This window comes from Bos taurus, chromosome 10 (assembly GCF_002263795.3).
Source record: "Bos taurus isolate L1 Dominette 01449 registration number 42190680 breed Hereford chromosome 10, ARS-UCD2.0, whole genome shotgun sequence".
In the NCBI taxonomy this organism is placed as follows: domain Eukaryota; kingdom Metazoa; phylum Chordata; class Mammalia; order Artiodactyla; family Bovidae; genus Bos; species Bos taurus.
Window position 1 is genome coordinate 20,349,394 of NC_037337.1, and position 20,218 is coordinate 20,369,611.

Below are 20,218 nucleotides of genomic sequence, written 5' to 3' on the forward strand. Positions count from 1 at the left end.
AAGCGTATTTTAATTCCATGGCTGCAATCACCATCTGCATTGATTTTGGAGCCCAGAAAAATAAAGTCAGCTACTGTTTCCGCTGTTTCCCCATCTATTTGCCATGAAGTGATGGGACCAGATGCCATGATCTTAGTTTTCTGAATGTTGAGCTTTAAGCCAACTTTTTCACTCTCCACTTTCACTTTCATCAAGAGGCTCTTTAGTTCTTTTTCGCTTTCTGCCATAAGGGTGGTGTCATCTGCATATCTGAGGTTATTGATATTTCTCCTGGCAATCTTGATTCCAGCTTGTGCTTCCTCCAGCCCAGCGTTTCTCATGATGTACCCTGCATATAAGTTAAATAAACAGGGTGACAGACAATATACAGCCTTGACGTACTCCTTTTCCTGTTTGGAACCAGTCTGTTGTTCCATGTCCAGTTCTAATTGTTGCTTCCTGACCTGCATATAGGTTTCTCAAGAGGCAGGTCAGGTGGTCTGGTATTCTCATTTCTTTCAGAATTTTCCACAGTTTATTGTGATCATTTTGGTTTATCTGTATAATACTTGTAACTCTTACTTATAATGACAGGGACCAAGGAGAACATGGATAACTAAAATCTGGAAATGAAGTTCATAATTTATAATACGTGAAAGTCAAAGCCTGAGGCTCTCTTTATATAAAGTGTGGTGTAACCCCCACCTTGGAGTCGTGTGGTGATCTGGCCACTGCACCTCAAGGAGACTGCAGAGCTGGACAGCATGAGGGGATGGGTCAAAGTATGATTGGAGGAAATAGGGGGTGTCAGCGATTGGCATTCTTTTATTATTCAACAGATATGCAAGATACAAAGATGAATGTTCTTTGGAGTTTTCTATAAAAGGGGAACTAGAAGGGGAGGGACAGAATGACAGACAGGTACACAGACATTACCTTGCACAGCACCTCCTGACTGCTGATTTCAGTGCAGATTTTTAGCCCTTATTTTTATGCTATCCCTGGACATCACCTGACTGCTGACCATTCTTCACTAGAAAGTCTCACTCCTCTAAGCTTCCACACTCCTCTATCCTAGACTCAAGTTCTTGATATTGGCTTCTGTTCTTTTTGTCTTATAATAAATTTGGTATTTCCTAGAGTATTCCACTTCTCTTCCTTCCCATTATCAATTCCAAACCATTTTTCTACCCCAGCACTTGCAGGGCATTTGCAGACTCATCAGTTAACAGTGGATTCCTTTGGCTAGTGGGGGGACAGCATCCCAGGCGAGCTCCCTGGGTGAGTGTGATGCATTCTCCCTTCCTTTTGGGCAGCCTCTGTGTCTCTGTTAAACCCTAGCACAGTGGCTGGCCGTAGCAGGAGCTCAGACACGGGGTGTGTTTCAGTAGCAGCAGGTGCCGTGTGCTGCGGGAGCACAGAGCAAGTCACTTACCTGAGAAGGTTAGAAGAGGTGGCACAGAGGAGCCGTCTCCTTCAAGGAGATTCCAAGAGGGGGATTTTCAGAGATAAGGAGATCAACTATTAAAATGTAGGAATGTATGAATGACAAGTGGTTAGGTATACAGACTTCTTTTTACTAAATCCCAAAACATTAGAATGAAAAAGCTCTTTTTGAATCTTGAATAAGATGAAGTGTTTAAAAAAAAAAAGCAAGATGTTCTGCATCATTGGACAGGTAATAAATTTGTGGATCTCATTCCCAAGAAATTACATTGGCATGAAATATTTTGTTGATTTTCATGAAATTTCATTCTTTCATTCACTAAAACTTGCTGAATCATCTTCTACGTGTCAAAGATTATAATGAGTGTATTGTTGTTGTCACTGTTTAGTTACTAAGTTATGTCTGATTCTTTGCAACCCCATGGACTGTGACCCTCCAGGCTCCTCTGTCCATGGGATTCTCCAGGCAGGAATACTGGAGTGGATTGCCATTTTCTTCTCCAGGGGATCTTCCCGACCCAGGGATTGAACACAAGTCTCCTGCCTTGGCAGGCATATTCTTTACCACTGAGCCACCAAGGTTGCCCATTGTATGAATAATAGTAAGTAGAACAAACGTAGCCCCTGCCTGTCTGGGCTAATAGTCTAGTGAAAAAATAGATGTCGAACAATCAACACACACACACACAAACTGATAAATGCTATGAAAGAAACAGTACGGTGCTATTGGAAAGCGTCCTAGGGTTGCCCAGCCGAGATTTGGGTTAGGGTGAAGTGAACAGTGGTTAGAGGTTAACTAGGTAAAAAGTCAGGGAGAGGAGGCAGAGGGAAGAGGTGTGTGAAGTTCTGTGGAAGGGTGGTTTGGCTAAGCGGAAGAGTAAGAGCCATAAAATGGCTCATCTCAAAGGTGTTGTCAGGGAGGAAGGCCATACCTGTTCCGGCACAGCCACTCCAGAGTCCTGGACTGAGGGGCTGCAGGAGCTAATCTAGTGACATTTGCTAAACATTGTGATAGTTCCCAAGGATTCAAGGGGTAATAAGACACATTCTAGAACCTGCCTTGCACTGCCTAGGGATTCCTCCTCATTCTTATCAGGGACAAAGAAATATAACTAATTACAATATAGCATGGTAAGTACAAGATCCTGAGAGAGCATAGAATTCTGAGAGGTCAGCCAGCTTTGCCTTGTGGGGTTTGGTTGGGATAAAGTGGGGTTTTGAAAGACCAGTGAAAAAGGAAGGCCACTTCAGGAACAAGCTCTACAACAAAATCAGTGTGTGAGGAGCAGCCTGATGCAGCAGGGACAGTGTACGTTGGGAGGGTGGTGGGATGAGAAGGCTGTTTGGAGATTGGCTCTCCGAGACCTGGGCACTGACTGGTGTTGAGGGAGCAGTGAGGAAAGGAGCCCAGTGGGATGCCAGGTTGATCACTCAGGGTGGTGACTGACTGGGATGTGTGATGCCATACGTGGAGGCAGCCGCATATGGGAATGGCAGTGTCTGTGGAGAAAACTCTCCCAGTCTGGCCGAGCTGACATGGAGGGATGTGTGAGCTAGCCAAGTAAAGTCTCTGGGGACCCACAGTGGACTAGAGGTAGGAAGTCAGAGGACTAGAAGTCAGGCTGGGGCCAGGGCCCGCTCATTTATTTTCTAATAAACTTTTTATTCTAGAATAGCTTTGGATTTGCAGAATAGTTGTAAAGATAGTACAGAGTTCCCATAGATGGATTTATTTAGGTCCTGCTTTCTTCTCTTCCTTGAGTTTATGCCATATTGGAATGGGAATTCTTGTTTACCCAAATATTCCCACATGCATGCATATGAGGCTTAATGTGGTTGAAAAATCAAAACAGTATAAAAAGATAAATAGTAAAAAATCTCACTTCAACCTCTGCCCCGGCCGTACTGTTCACTCTCACTCCCTACAGATAATGATTTGTATTAGTCTCTTGTGTACTCCTCCTTCCAGTTTGTAAAATGTTATTGTTATTGTTCAATCGCTAAGCTGTGACTGACTCTTTTGCGTTCCCGTGGATGGTAGCTCGCTAGCCTTCGCTGCCCCTGGAGTTTTCCAGGTAAGAATACTGCAGTAGGTTGCCACTTCCTTCTCCCTGACTCAGGGATCAGATCCAGACTCCTGCAGGCAGGCAGATTCTTTACCACTGAGTCACCAGGGAAGCCCTTTTAAAATGTAAATGCACGCAAATAATAAGAGTATACCTTGTATGTTCCCTCCTTTCCTTATACAAAGATATCACATCATGGACACTGTTCTGTAGCTTGCTTTCCAGCAGAACAGTGTACCTCACAGATCAACACATAAAGACCGGGAAGGGAGCTGTAAGCCATCTGTGGCTACTGAACACTTGAAATGTGACTGGTGCAACTGAAAAACAGAATTTTAACTTTTATTTAAAATTTAAGTTTAAAAATTAAAGCACTGTAAAATATTATCCCACTAAACTCTGTTGATTTGGTAGGACTGCATTTCACGTTAACCATTTAAAATACAGCATCTCAGCTGAGCTGTGGTATAAGTGTGAATCCCACTGTTGCTGCTGCTACTGCTAAGTTGTTTCGGTCGTGTCCGACTCTGTGCGACCCCACTGGATTTCAGAGACTTAGTACCAAAAAAAGAGAGAACATAAACTATCTTAATAATGTTTTACAGTGTTTGATCATGTTTTGATATATTAGTCGCTCAGTCATGTCTGACTCTTTTATGACCCCATGAACTGTAGCCCACCAGGCTCCTCTGTCCATGGGATTCTCCAAGCCAAGAGTACTGGAGTAGGTTGCCACTTCCTACTGTATTTTGATGTATTAAATTAAATACTAAAATTTTACCAGTTTATTTATGCCTTTAAAATGTAGCTAGTAGTTTAAAATTACATAAGTGGTTCAAATTATACTCCTACTGGACAGCACTGATGTAGGACATCATGTTTTTTACAGTTGTTTAGTATCTCATTGCATAGAGTGTCATACTTTTTTTAACCAGTCTGCTGTTGATGTATACTTGAGTTGTTTCCAATCTTTTACCATTAAAAATATGGAGATGCTTAACCCCATCCATGCATCACTTCGTATGTGCAAGTTGATCTGTGAAGGGAATCCTCAGTCCAGCAGAGGTTGCTGAGTTGAAGAGTAAAAGCATCCATAGTTCTGATAACACCATGTTGCCCTCCATAAGGCTGTACCAGTTTGCACTCCTCCTAGCAATGCGTGTGTGCACGTTTCCCACATACTTCCATTTTAAACAGCAGTTTCTACATGTTGGGGGTAATAATGAATATGTTTCTTTTTGCTGCTTCTGAGAGAGTTTTAAAAAGAAATCACAAACGGTTTGCCTGACTTGTTTTTTCATTAAAAAAAAAAGACTCCTATTAATAATAGAATTCTTAGAATCAACATTTTAGAATGGTCTTTTTTTTTCTCCTTTAAAAAAAAAAAAAGTCAAGGAATTAACCCACAGTTTTCCTGAACAAAAAATTTCTTTGCAGATTGTAGCTTTCATCATATTCAAATCTAGGAAGAGAGATTTGATGAGAGTTCAGAAAACTTTTTTATAAAGAGCTGTAGACCTCCCACGTCCCTCCAGCGCCCCCTCTGGCTGTGGTGGACCAACACCGTGAGGCAGATGCAGTTGCTCGATTCTGCACGCTGTCAGTTTATCCCGTCCCCGACTGAGTTGTTAGTACTAAACGCTAAGCACTTCTCGTGAGCGGCCACAGTCAACATTATTAGTAAGCTACCGAAAAGTCTATCTTTACACCGTTAGGATCCAGCAGTTGTCCCTCCCTTGAGATTTATGTGCCCTCCCTCTACTGCTCTCTCTGCCTTTTTTGTTTTTTTTCAGATTGAAATGAAGAACTAGACATTCAGCATCCCAAACCAAACTGCTTCCATTTTTCCATACATAGGAATCTGAAAATAAGATTCTCATGAAGAGAAATCTCACTGTATAGTTGGGGATGTGGCAGATAACTTAATGAGTTAGTATAATGGAAACCTTTGGCTTCCAGGAATTATAAACTTGTATTTTGCCAAATCCTAGAGGCGTAACATTGTATTTTATAGCAAATATCTTTAATGGTTTGTTGATTTTCAATATGAAAAGGTTAAGAAAAGCAATACAGGCTGAGACTGTTAATGTTGATCATAACTCAGGAAGAGGACTGAGATACTGGGACTCATTGGAAGGGCCATCCTTGGCAGTTGATATTGAGTCATTTCTATTGTGCTTAAGTTATAGAATAACTAGATAGATAACTTTCTAATACGAAGGAGCGGCATCACAGCTATTCTTTATGTCTCTTTTGCTTCTGTTGCTAATTTTGCTTAATTATTTTGTTTCAGGAGGGGTTTTCACTCATTGGTAGCAAGAACTGGTTGAAGATTGTAAGACGCATGGATTGTCTGTTGTTTGGAACAACCATAAAGGTAAGATTCTGTGTGGCCAACTGTTTTTAAGCAACTGTTCATACACTTCTCATCTGCTAAGTGAGTACTGGAGTGGGTGCAGGAGCTTCTCTTTGCAGGTGAAATGGTACTGGGAAGAACACATTTGTTTAAGAAAGGTTTGCATTCTGAGCAAAACATGAAACAAGGACTATCGAGAGGCAGAAGCATGGTTCATAAGGGGATGTTGCTGAAGAACCAGGGCTGTGATTGATCTGTCAATACCTGCCTGACAGAGCTCTGCGACCATTCTCCATCTCCCAGCACAAATTGGGAGAAGGTGGAGTTACATCATTGTTTGTCTTGCTATTTAGATTTCAAAGGGGGTGTGCTTTCAAATGCTTCACTGAATGTTTTTTCATTTTTCTCTCTTTAATACTAAATAATATAATTCCTTTTTATTTGCTTACTTGGCTGTATTAAACATAAAGAATGATCCTTATGAAAGCAACATGAAAACTAATCACCTGTATTATTTTCTTTCAGAAATAACTGTAAAAACCAATCTGTTAATATTCACTGACTAGATAATAACTGAAGTTCAGGTAAAAGATCCTAATTTTTATTGGGCTCATAGACTGAGAGTTGAAAGAGGTCTTCAAGAGCACCAGCCACTCCAGAGGATCCCTAGAGAATTCAGAGGGTCCATGAACTGCATGGATTTTCACTGACCTTTAACTGAAATTTATAATTTCGTTCAACGATGCCTGTTGGCATCAGACCACATTTGCACCAGTAGAAATCAAATGTCTTCATATCACTTTTTAGCTGTTTCAGAAATCTTCAATGTCATTTATGCTCATCACACCCCAGTGTTATGGTGGTGGTTAGTCCTGCTGCTGGATCTTTTTATTGAGTATATTAATAAGGAAGCATATATCTTATTAGAGTATAAATTAGTGTTAATAGTGTGATACATTAAGTATACTTCAGTATAATTGGTTTCCTTTGAACTTATATATTTTATGTGATTAAAAACATTTTTCTGAGTAGGGGTCCTCTGGCTTCATCTGACGGCCAAAGGGGTCCGAAGCACGTACTCAAAACACGCAGGAGCCCGTTTTCATTTTACGTGAGGGGACTAAATGCAACATAGGCCAGTAGCCAACTAGCTGTCAGAAAACTGGACCCCGCGTTGGTCTCCTATCGATGGTGTCATGTTGAATGAATGTATGTGTCTTCTAAAAAGCTATATTATGCCACGTGTCTGATATTTGAGTTTTAATTTTTTTGTTATTAATTTTTAAAAAAATAACTGTAAAGGGGAAAATAATTTGACTGCTCAAAAATAATCATTATTAACATTTTAAAGTTTTTACTAGGCATATATATTGTATCAGTAAGAATAATGTTCAGATGCATGTGACCAAAAATCCAGGTGTAATGGCCCCACCCCACAAAATAAAGGGTTATTTTTTTCACTAAATAGAAAAGCCAGAAGCAGGCAGTTGCTGGCAGTTGGCTCAGCAGCTCTGCTGTGCCAGAGTCAACGCCTTTGCAGCTCCCTTGGCCTTGCCTTCACATTTTCAAAATGGCTACTAGAGCTGTCGTATTTCATTCATGGGAAACCAGCTTCATCTATTCCCTTTATAAGGAAAGCATAGACTTCCCTGTAAGGCGCTCTACCTCCCATGGTCCCTGAAAGATGTCTGCTTCTGTCTCAGGGACCAGAACAGCGTAATGTGGTCATCCCGATCTGCCAAGATTAGCCAATGAATGTTTGGCTTTTCCAGCCTCTGGTATGGATTGCCTCATGGCAGTGAACAGTGTCTGCCATATAGATAATTTATAATTTGGGGATTGTGGTATACAGAGGGCTTTGTATCCTGCTTTCCTCACTTAACATTGTATCTGGAACATTATACCAAGGCATTTCTTAGTCTTTGAAACATGATTTTCCGTGACTACCTAGTATTTGTATTGTTTGGGTGCACCATGAATCGGTTAACAAATTCCTCATTTTTCACTATTGTAAAAATGTTTTGATTTTCATTAGGATTTATTTACAGAGTTTTTGAGATAAAAGTACTAGAAGTATGAATGTGTATTTCGTAAATGTGCCCTCCAAATAGGTTGTTCCTGTTTCTACAGCACTGACATCTGTAAAAATGCCTATTTGTCCAAATCCTCTCCAACAGGGTGATATAATTTAAATTTAAAAACTAATTTCTAATTTGATAAGCAAAAATGAGCATCTTCCTTTAATTTTCATTTCTTTGGTAACTAGTGAGAATGAATATTTTTTTGTGTGTTTGTTAGCCAACCATCTGTATTTCTTCTGTGAATCACCGTCTACTGCTTTTGCCTAATTTTTCTCTTCAAAGTCTTTACTCTCTGTGTATAGAGATTACATGTTAAATGCATGTATTTTGTGTAGTTATATAATTTGAAAAGTGATTATTGATGTATATACCATATACTTTATATGTAGATTTTTAAATATTCAAGTTTAGGATCCTTTTGCCTGTTGTTATTGGAATGGTATTCTTTATCCAAAGATATTTCTAGCTGCCTAGTACTAGATTTTTTCTGAATTATTTTAAATTTAGCCTCCTTACTAAACTGCTATTAGCTCTGGTAATTTAATTTCTAGGAAAGTAATTTTATAATCTGCAAACAATGATAATTTTCTTCCCATACTTTTCTCACCTTACTGGATTATCTAGACCTTCCAGAACACTGTAATTTGACAGTTACACAGTCATCCTTGACATCTTGCTGACTTGAATGGGAACAAGTGTGTAGACATTAAGAACATTTCTGGCTGTTGACTGGATATTCTTTACCATGTTAGGAAGATACTCCTTCAACTATAGTTTATTTACTAAAACTTTTATCAGGATTACATATTAAATTTTAACTCCTATCAAAATCATTATTTGTTTCACTTTTTTTAATCCTTTGATATATTAATACTGAGCCAACACACTGTGATTTTTGCCTTATTTGGCAAAGGGTACACAACTTTTTTGTTTCTTGACTTGGATAACTTGTAGTTAAACAAGTATTGCAAAACAAACATTTTTCTGTAAATTGATAAATAGAAATATTTAGAAATAAAATGTTTGTTCCTTTAACAGATATTTAACGTAACTTAAATTCAAGGGGCAATAAAGATGATGTTTCTTTTCTCTTTGGCTGAAATAAGTAGATTGTAAAAGATCTGCCTACTTGTAACATGGGCTTCTTTTTTTTTCAGTAATTGTAATCAAAATGATCTTGGCTGATTGGCTAACAGTCGACATGTAATTCCTTATGTGAAAAGACTGATTCAAAGGAATAATTGTAAACCACTGTTGTGACTCACCTCCAATAACTCACTGAAGAATATTTTCATGGTTTTCTCTGGCCTCAGCCTTAAGTATCACCCCTTGGTTTCAAAGCAAAGGATCAAAGAAAATGTTGAAGTCCTTTTTCCATCCTCCCCCACCTCCAATTTCTACTTAGAGGAATTCACTGCTAGTGGTGGGATAAACTGCTCCAGTTGGGGTCCTAGTGATGATGGGGAACTTCTTACAGATCTGGGTGAATCTAAAACCAGCAGGAAGACATGGCCATGTTTGTGAGGATTCTCACATCTCCTCGGCTGTCTTCCTACGTGGTACCGACTGGGCCCATGTCTTCGTGTTGCTGATACCCTGTAACATTAGCTATAGAGCCTGCAGCTTAAGATCTCTGCATGGAGATGCCATTCACACTTGTGAGTCAGTATTTAATGGGCCCAATGCTTCCCAGAAGGTGAAGCCTCATTTTCTTGTGTGTACATGAAGATTAGTGTATAGAGACAAACACTAATCCTTAACGTTTGTTTCTTCAAGAAATTTTCTATTAGTTGTAAGAACTTGAAATTAAGTATTTTGAAGGAGAGTGGGAACACTTTAACATATAAGTCACCACTTTTGTTGTTGTTCTTCAGTCACTAAGTTGTGTCCAACTCTTTGTGACCCTATGGACGTCAGGCTTCCCTGTCCTTTACTATCTCCTGGAGTTTGCCCAAACTCATGTCCATTGAGTTGATGCCATCCAACTATCTATCTCATCCTCTTTCACACCCTTTTCCTCATGCCCTCAATCTTTCCTAGCATTAGGGTCTTTTCCAGTGAGTTGGCTCTTTTCATCAGGTGGCCAAAGTATTGAGATTCAGCTTCAACATCAGCCCTTCAAATGAATATTCAGGATTGATTTCCTCTAGGATTGATGGTTTGATCTGCTTGCTATCCAAGGGACTCATAAGAGTCTCCCCCAGCACCACAGTTCGAAAGCATCAATTTTTTGGTGCTCAGCATTCTTTATGGCCCAACTCTCACATCTGTACATGACTATTGGAAAAACCATAGCTTCAACTATGTGGGCCTGTGTCGGCAAAGTGATGTCTGATGTCTCTACTTTTTAATACACTGTCTAGTTCTGTCATAGCTTTTCCTCCAAGGAACAAGCATCTTTTAACTTCATGGCTACAGTCACCATCTGCAGTGATTTTGGAACCCAAGAAAATTAAGTCTATCACTGTTTGCATTTTTTCTGCACCTGTCTGCTGTGAAGTGATGGGACTGGGTGCCATGATCCTCGTTTTTTGAATGTTGAGTTTCAAGCCAGCTTTTTTGCTCTCCTCTCTCACCTTCAAGTGGCTCTTTAGTTCCTCTTTGCTTTCTGCCATTAAGGTGGTGTCATCTGCATATCTGAGATTATTGATATTTCTCCTGGAAATCTTGATTCCAGCTTGTGATTCATTCAGCCCAGTATTTCACATGATGTACTCTGCATATAAGTTAAATAAGCAGGGTGATAATATACAGCCTTGGCGTACTCCTTTCCCTATTTTGAACCAGCTGTTCCATGTCTGGTTCTAACTGTTGCCTCTTGACCTGTGTACAGGTTTCTCAGGAGGCAGGTAACGTGGTCTGGTATTCCCAACTCTTTCAGAATTTTCCACAGTTTGATTCCACAGTCAACAGCTTTAGTGTAGTCAGTGAAGCAGATGTTTTTCTGGAATTAGCTTGCTTTTTCTATGACGCAGTGGATGTTGGCAATTTGATCTCTGGTTCTTCTGCCTTTTCTACATCCAGCTTGTACATCTGGGAGTTCTTGGTTCAAATACTGCTGAAGCCAGACTTGAAGGATTTTGAGCATTACCTTGCTAGCATGGGAAATGAGCACAATTGTGCAGTGGTTTGAACATTCTTTGGCACAGCCCTTCTTATGATTGGAATGAAAACTGACCTTTTCCAGTCTTGTGGCCATTGCTCACTTTTCCAAATTTGCTAGCATATTGAATGCAGCAGTTTCACAGCATCATCTTTTAGTATTGGAAATAGCTCAGCTGGAATTCCATTAGCTTTATTCATAATAATGCTTCCTAAGCCCCACTTGACTTCACATTCCAGGAAGTCTGGCTCTAGGTGAATGACCACACCATCACGGTTATCTGGGTCATTAAGGCCTTTTTTTTGGTACAGTTCTGTGTGTTCTTGCCACCTCTCTTAATATCTTCTGCTTCTATTAGGTCCATACCATTTCTGTCCTTTATTGTGCCCATCTTTGCAGGAAATGTTCCCTTGGTAACTCTATAATTTTCTTGAAGGCACTTAAAATATAGTAATTTCGGGGATTCCCTGGCTTCCCAGTAGTTAGGACTCTGTGCTTTCACTGCTGAGGGCCCAGGTTTAATCCCTGGCTGGGAAACTAAAGATCTCACAAGCCATGTGGCACGGCCAGTAGTTTCCTTAGATGATAGACACCAGAGACAGTCTATTTGGGACAGTTCGTGGCTATTATATATGCATAAAAGACTTTCATTTCACAACAAAGAGCTCTTTCTGACTTTTAATTCTGGCATAAAAAGAAATCGCCTCAAGATTTTCAACCTAGGAGTCCTTTGGTTAACCAAGTGGCAGGTTTTCTGTCGTGGTATTTTGATGCTGAGGATGTGGGATGAAGATGTAGCTCAATTTTAGATTTCTCCTGATGTGCCTTGGCTTTGTCTTGGGTCCACATGTATTGAGGTGGTATTTCTGGTTTCAGATGATAAGCTCAAATTCTGTCTAAGAATTTTATAGAAGGAACATGGAGCAAATCATCAGTTAGGCTGTCAGACATACAACTTTCCCTGTCATTTCCTGGAACTACATTCCAAAGAAACACTAACTGTCCAAACTCATTGTTGTGTACACTCACATAGATAGGTAGATACCTCTAGACAAGTGGTCTGAGATTTTTGCCCTGCTTATATACTTAATAATTATCTGTTCCTTTATATAGTTTTCATCTAGTGATGAGGTGCAATTTTTTATGTGATTACTCTCAAAAGGTTAATTACAGAATCATCATGGAGATAGCTGATACAAAGGTGCTACATATAGATGTCCCATTTGTACAGTCTCAACTAGTGAGAGGTGGAAATAGCTAATTAATTGTAAACAAGAAAGCTCAGTTTCACGTTAAGATTCATAGAATTACCAAAAACTGAATGTGGAGTTCTCTCATCAGTTCTTTCCCTTTCCTTCAGGGGGTTAGCTTTCAAAGACTTGATAATTTGGGGATTATTCATCCAAGAGAAAAATGACTAAGGAAATGAATAGGCAATACTCAAAAATATTCATATTTTTTCATTGTTGGAGGGGGCAATGATAATGGGTTAACCTTGATACTCAGGGGAAGAAAGTGAATGAATTTAAAAATGAAGAGAACCCGAGAGAGGCAGAAAGGGCAGCAGTGTCTGTGGGCATGGCGCCTTACCACTACCTAACCATGCCCAGTTTTCTGTATCCTAAAGATACGGCTTTGTTTGATGGTTTTACCTAGAAATTTAAATCATGTAAATTGTGAACAAGAAAATCAAGGATTTCTGCTTATAGAAACTTTCAGGATTTTGTTAACTACAGTTAGAAACATTTTCCAGTTAGCAATGTGATTTGTGTATTTAAAAAATACAAAATGCTATTACGATGTTAGCATCCGAATTTCTTTGCAGAAGAAATTGAATAAAGGTACACAATACACATCACCTCTTTGGGGTGGCCTTTGGGTAAGCTGCGTCTTCTAAAACTAGACAAGATATCAGACTAGAAAAAAGGCAGCTACTTCTGTTAAAATAAGAGGTTTATTGTTGTTATTGTTACAATTTAGTTCTATTTTTAAACTTACAGTAAAATAAATTTGATGTGGTTGCCACACTTAAAAATTTTAATTGCATCTCTCCCACATTTGCTGGTTTGCCAGGGGATATAAATCATACAGCTAATTAAAGGCAGCATGTGATTGATTTGTCTGTGTGATTTGTAGGTAAGTCTGGCCTCTTTAAGGATAAAAGGGCACTGCAAATTAATGAGATACACTGGCTGTCAGCATTTGCCTGTCCCCAGATCCCGTTTTGTTTTTCAGATTCACTGGCTTGTTTAATGTGGTATCTATCTGGCTAGCTCTTCTATATACTCAGGTTTGGAAAATTTTGTTCAGCCAGGACTGTTAGCTTCACTGATTCTCCACCTAAGCAATTAGACGGTATGCAATCTTTGTTCCAAAGTAAGATAAAACGTGGATCTTTTACTGCAGTCAGTATAGTGACCTTCCTAGTCTTTATGATGGGCTTTTCCATTTTTTGCTGATGTCAGTCCCTTGAAGGAAATGAATATATTATGAGGCACAGCTCCCAAAAGGGAAAAGAAAACTAATTATTGGCTTTTCTATGCCCACATCAACAATCTAGGGTAACTGCTCCCTTATTGACACGCCTTCCCCTGCAAACAAAGGGAAGACCCCACAGTAAATAAAAGTAAAGTGATATGACGAGGGTTGCTGAGGATAACTTTTGATTTGTCACACAGAACAAGAGTCGTATGTTCCGGGTACAGTTTAGTGGAGGCTCCAGAGAGCAGGCACTGGAACACTGCTACAGCTGCGTGCAGAACCTAGCCCAGTACATCACCGTCCAGGTACCCGACGGAATCAGCCAGGAGTTCAGGCCAAGTCCTGGCCAAGGGAAGGGCTGTGTGCAGAGCATCCCACCACAGCATGGCGTAAGTAGGCAAGTAGGTGGATGAGAAACCTGAGAAGGTAATGCTCTGGGGGGGCCAAAATCACAGTGGAATTTGCCGAGTCCACCACATTTGTAGCTTAAAGATATCTAATGTTGAGTGACTTACTTGTATTGACATATATATAATTATGGTGTTAGTTTCAGGTATACAATATAGTGATTTGATATTTTTATACATTACAAAATGATCACAACATCTAGTTACCATCTGTCACCACACAAAAGCATTACAGTATTATTGACTGTATTCCCTGTGCTGTACATTATATCCCTATGACTCTTTTTTTTTTTAAGACTTATTTGTTGTTGGCTGCACTGGGTCTTCATTGCCGTGCGGGCTTTTGTTTTCTCTGGTTGCAGGGAGTGGGGGCTGCTCTAGTTGCAGCGTGTGGGCCTCTCACTGCAGTAGCTTCTCTTGTTGCAGAGCACAGCCTCTAGGCGCGTGGGCTTCAGTAGTTGTGGCACATGGGCTTAGCTGCTCCACCGCATGTGGGATCCCAGTCCAGGGACCGAACCCATGTTCCTTGAATTGGCAGAGGGGGGTTCTTAACCACTGGACCACTGGGGAAGCCCATTCATTTGTAACTGGAAGTTCATGCTCCATAATCTCATTCACCCGGTTTGCCTATCCCTCCAGGTCTGCAGCCATGTTTGTTCTCTGTGTTTATGAGTCATTTTATATTTGTTTTTAGATACTACACATCTTATTGTGTATATATTGGGTGGGCCAAAAAGTTCATGCAGGTTTTTCTGTAACATCATAGGGAAAAACCCAAACGAACTTTTTGGCCCACCCTATATATATACACACACACCTCATTTTGTATATATTCCAGTGTGTGTGTGTGTATACATATACACACACATACCTCATCTTTATCCGGTCATTTATTGACAGACACTTAGTTGTTTCTATAGCTTGGCCACTGTAAACAACGCTGCAGTAAACATAAGGGGGAAATATCTTTTTGAATTAGTTTTTGTTTTCTTTGGATAAATACCCAGAAGTGGAACTACTAGATCATATGATAATTGTTTTTAATTTTTAGAGAAAGCACCATACTGTTTTCCATAGTAGGTATCAATTTACATTGCCACCAGCAGTGCATAAGGGTCCCTTTTCTCCACATCCTCACCAATACTTACTTCTTGTCTTTCTGATGACAGCCATTCTGACAGTTGTGAGGTACTATTTTGTGGTTTGATTTGCAGTTCCTTGATGATGAGTGATGCTGAGCATCTTTTCATTTGCCTCAGGAAAGGGCAACAAAAGCAAAAAATAAACAAAATGGGACTAAATCCAACTAAAAAGCTTTGCATAGTAAAGAAAATCATCAACAGAACAAAAAGACAACCTATTGAGTGGGAGAAGGTATTTGCAAATGATACATCCAGTAAAGAGTTAATACCCAAAATAACAAGAACTCATACAACTCAGTATCAAATAAAACAATCTGATTAAAAAATGGGCAGAGGACTTGAATAGACATTATTCCAAAGAAGACACTGAGTTATTTTTTAAATTCAAGGTTGATTCTCACTGTAGTTACGTATAAGGCTAGAAATTAGATTAGCTGGGAGTCTCAGGTGTATCATGGGTGTTACTATAGTACCGTGGTTCTCAGAGTATGATCCATGGACCCTTCCCTGAGACCTTTTCAGGAATCCACAAAGGCCACATTATTTTTGCAATAACATTCACATATTATTTGTCCTTTTTCCTGTATTGATACTTGTTATTTAATGGAACAGAAACATTGTGAGCAAAGCTGCTGTCACCTTAGCATAGATCACGGCAGTGGCATCTAGCCGTACCAATAGTCATGTTCTTTCTTCACTGTCACTGCAGTAAGAACCAACTAACAAAACCATCTGCGTTCTGCAGCACGATGGCTTTCTCCTAGGAAAGCACCTGTATGACAGCACCAGCTTCTCTTTATGGAACACCATTATTACTTAACAACAGACGAACTATGATTAGATTTGGGTGGCTGGTGGACATTTTCTCAAGTGAATGTAGTTACTTCAAGTAACTACAAGAAAAGTACTTCAGGAAAACAATTGATAGTATTTATTGACAATGATGAAATAACCTTTCCAAGTGAAAATTAGAATCTTGAAAAACTTGTACCTGCCACTTGAGCTTCACAGCTTCCTAACCCAGAAGACTTTCTTGATGGTACTGGTAACGAACATGATTTTTAAAATAAGTACATCACAAAATCTTTCAACATGTGGAAGACCTGTGCTGCAGAACCATGCACGGATGAAGGATCCAAAGTGTGCGCTACATCACTGGATTCGGTTTGTTTTTGTACCTGTTAACTTCCCTCACCTGTTTCTCTATTTTACTGTTCCCATTCCCCTCTCCTCTAGCAACCATCTGTTTATTCTCTGTATCTATGAGTCTAGTTGTTTATCCATGCCTTTTAATGTCCATATAAGTGAAATCATACAGTACTTGTCTTTCTCTGATTTACTTCACTTAGCGTAATACCTTCTAAGTCCATCCATTTTGTCACAAGTGACAAGATCTTTTTTATGGCTGAATAATACCACATTCTCTTTATCCAGTTATCTATCAATAGACACTTAGGGTTAATCTGCTCCCACATCCTGGCTACTGTGAATATTGCTGCAGTGAACACAGGGGTGCATATATCTTTTTGAATGTTTTCATTTTCTTTGGAAAAGTACCCAGAAGTGCGATTACTGTATCATATGCTAGTCCTGTTTTTTTTTTTTTTTTAATTTCTCTTCAATAAACAGTGTTGGGGAAAACTGGACTTTCTCATATCATATAAAATCATACAAAAATAAAATCAAAAGGGATTAAAGACTTAAATGTAAGACCTGAAACCACAAAACTCCTAGAAGAAAACATAGGCAGTACACTTTTTGACATCTTGGCAATATTTTTATGGATCTCCTCAAGCAAGGGAAATAAAAGCAAAACTAAAAAAAAAAAGTCACTGTTTTTTGTGATCACTGTTGCACAGCAAGGGAAGCTATTAACAAAATAAAAAAGGCTGCTTACTGAATGGGAGAAGATATTTGCAAATGGTATATCTGATAAAGGGTTACTATTCAAAATATTCAAAAGAACTCATACAAATCAACATTAAAAAAAAATTATAAAATGGACGGAGGGCCTTGAATAGACATTTTTCCAAAGACAAAACAGATAGCTAACAGACACATGAAAAGATGCTTAGCGTCACTTATCATCAGGGAAATGCAAATCAAAACCGCAATGAGATATCCTCACACCTATCAAAGTGGCTGTTGTCAAAGACAAGGCATGGAGAAAAGGGAACCCTTGGTGTGCTCTTGGTGGGAATGTAAACCGGTACAACTGCTATGGAAACCAGTCCAGAGATTCTGCAGACCAAAGAATCTTCTTTATTTTGTTGTTTTATAACAAGAGTATAAAAAGCTCATTGCTATGATTTAAGATTCTGTGTTGAAATTAGCCTTTAATCATTTGTTGAATTTTGATGTGAGACCAAAGAGTATCCACAATTAGCTGAAAAACATTTTTAAAAAATAACTTTTTCCATCTATATATCTGTATGAAGCCAGATTTTATGTATTTCAACCAAAGCAACATGTTGTCAGATTGAGAAATATGAGTCCAGCTAGATATTAAAAGAGAATTGCAAAAATTGTATTTTTGTTAGGAAAGTTATTTTCATTAAAATGTTTTTAATACTAACATATAATGGATTTATAATTTTAAATGAATATTTAAAACTTGTTTTAATTCCTAACATATAAATATCAAATAGATGTAACTCAAAAGCTGTCTGAGGGCCTCAGTAGTTTGTAGGAATGTAAAGAAGTCTTGTGATAAAACTTTTGAGAATAAGTTACAGAATTTCTCCTGCAGGTACATCTTCAAGCATTTCATTGGCAGAGTCCCACATGCTGCTAGCATAAGCTACCTCTGCTCTTAGGATGAAATTCCAGTTTCAGGCTGGGTTTTTTATTTTCTATTTTGAGCAATGACTTTCCAAACCTGGCTTTCCATTACTTCATCCTGTAAGTTCCCCTTAAACTAACTGGGCCAAGACAATTCATTTTTACTGTTTTATCACCAACTTTCTTTTCATAGCGTATCTGGGGCAAACAGATTTTATATTATTTATCATAAAATGTTTTTCTTTAAACAAGTACTGTATGGTTTCCCTTTGATTGTATTTAGTTTGCCATATTAATGTTTTAGAATTCTTCCCCTTTGTTCCTGCATGACTTTTTGTGAACATGTCTTAACACTAAAGCTGGTTTTCTTACAAACACTGGATCTAATTTAAAACATTTTGCCTCATCAGCTTCTATTAAGAATCCCCTCTCTAAAAATGGAATGATATGGCTTATTATAAGATACTTTGTTGCTTACGATCCTTTACCCCTTAAATAGATCGCCTTTCTTTGTAGGTGTCACTGACCAGCTATTAGACTGAGCTTATAGTACCCAGTGCACGCATGGGGTGCAACAGGAACCAAACAGGGTCCCCAAATTTGGGAACTAGGTCTAGAATGCGCTATAAAGGTAATGATATACATGACATACATATAGTAAAGATACACACACATCAGGGTAGAACCTAAATACTATTATCTAAATATGAAAAGAAAAACTGAGACAGTACCTTAAAGTAGGCCGTGGGTCGTTAACTACAGTGGCAGCTGAAGGCCCTGGCTCTCTATTTAAGCTCATCCCAAACACCTAGGTAGAAATATCCCCAAAGTGGCTAGAAAATGTTCATGTCTCTTCTTGATTCTGTATTCAAGGCCTCCTTGGATCTGTAGTTTGGTGTTCTGGGTGGATGAGGTGTAGAGTGCTGTGCTCTACACTATGTCCAAAGACCATAGGCTTTGGAATCCAAATGGATTTAGGTTTGAATCCTTGCCCTGTTAGTAGCTATGTGTTCTCATGCAAGTCACTTACCACGTGGTGAGACTGAAATTGTGTCTATAAAGCACCCTGGCAAATACTTAAGTAAGATGATTCATTATTACTGCCGGTCATGTTACCTTTTCAGATCTCTTTTGCTTTGCAGGTGAACAAATAAGCATACCAGTCAGTCTTTTATTATCAAGGGTTAGCACTCACCAATCAGCAAGGCCATAGTGAGATGGAGTGTCTGAGGCTGCAGAGCAGGAGATGAAAACTCCTAAGGCTTGTCCTCAGCTGCCGCTGTTCAAATTTGGTATCATGCTCCCTTTTTCAGAATCCAGCTCGAGGTGCAAGCTCTGGCCAAGCTTTAGTCATCTTGCCGGTCTCCTCATTCAGGTGTCTTTTTCCCAGTACTTGTATTACTTTTGTCTAAAATAGTTGTTCTTTTTTTTTTTTTTTTTTGCAAATTAGGGGTTTTTCCATATCTTTTTATTTCAAGTTCTTGATTCACTTCCTGTCTTGCCTCTGCCTTGTAATTTTGCTAATTGTGGCCTAACCAGGTGTTTCTTCAACCTGAGGGCTTCTGAGGCAATCCAGCCTATGACAGTTCCTAGCTCCTCCTCTGTTAGCACTAGAAGTCCAGGAGGTGGCAGCCAAGGGCTCGTTCCTGTGTGCATAGAACCTGCCATCTGTGTACACTTAGGTGGAGGACTGTCCAGCTGACTTCCACTGCTTCCATCACACTTGGCTGTAGATCAGTGTATGTGGCATATGAATTTTGGTTAGTCTTTCCTAGTTGTTTGAAAAACATGGTGTGAGCTGAACTGATGTCTCCTAGGAAAACCTTAGAGCTGGAAGAAATATCAGGCAGTGGAATCGGACTTTTCTGGATGAGGGAAAATGGGGTTTGCCTAAGGATTCCAGATTCAGTAAAGCTCCTTACCTTTTAGCTCATTTTTATTTAGTATTCCTGACTAGTTTTCTTTCCTTTGTTCTTTTCTTCCTCTCTGTCCCACCACCCCATTTTTGATGCCTCCAGATACACATTTCTTCTAACACCCACTGAAATTAGCAGGACATTTACTTTAGCAGTCAGAACATACTGCTGATACACACCCTCCAGGGAGGGCCTTGGATTCTCCGTGTGATACCACCAGCTCAACTGTCTGGAGATTATTAGTACTATAAGTACCACTGCTATCCAGAATACAACTAAGCCTGCAGACATGTGGCTAGGAACGAAGAGTGGTGGGGCTCTTGGAGAAGTTTTTGTTTTTAGGTAGAAGCAGCCTCTTATGCCTCCAGGCTTTCTCCTACACCTTGTTCATTCTGTTTGCCTAGAAAACATCCTGAGTTCTGCTCAAGAACAGCCCCTCCCGTAAGAAGTAGCTCGGGCT

The 20,218-nt window shown here is 39.3% G+C and overlaps 1 protein-coding gene across 5 annotated transcripts in view; it reads left to right on the plus strand.

The window, feature by feature from the left end:
• REC114 (REC114 meiotic recombination protein) overlaps positions 1 to 20,218 on the plus strand; it is a 183,611-nt gene that overhangs the window by 159,648 nt on the left and 3,745 nt on the right. For 3 of the 5 annotated variants that reach the window (XM_010809032.4, XM_059890777.1, XM_002690533.7), the window contains exons 3-4: positions 5,785 to 5,868; positions 13,710 to 13,901. In XM_010809032.4, coding sequence (XP_010807334.1) covers positions 5,785 to 5,868; positions 13,710 to 13,901 — 276 coding nt within the window. Of the gene's footprint in view, positions 1 to 5,784; positions 5,869 to 13,709; positions 13,914 to 20,218 lie in introns of all 5 variants that reach the window. The other 2 variants (XM_059890776.1, XM_059890778.1) reach the window with 1 other exon arrangement.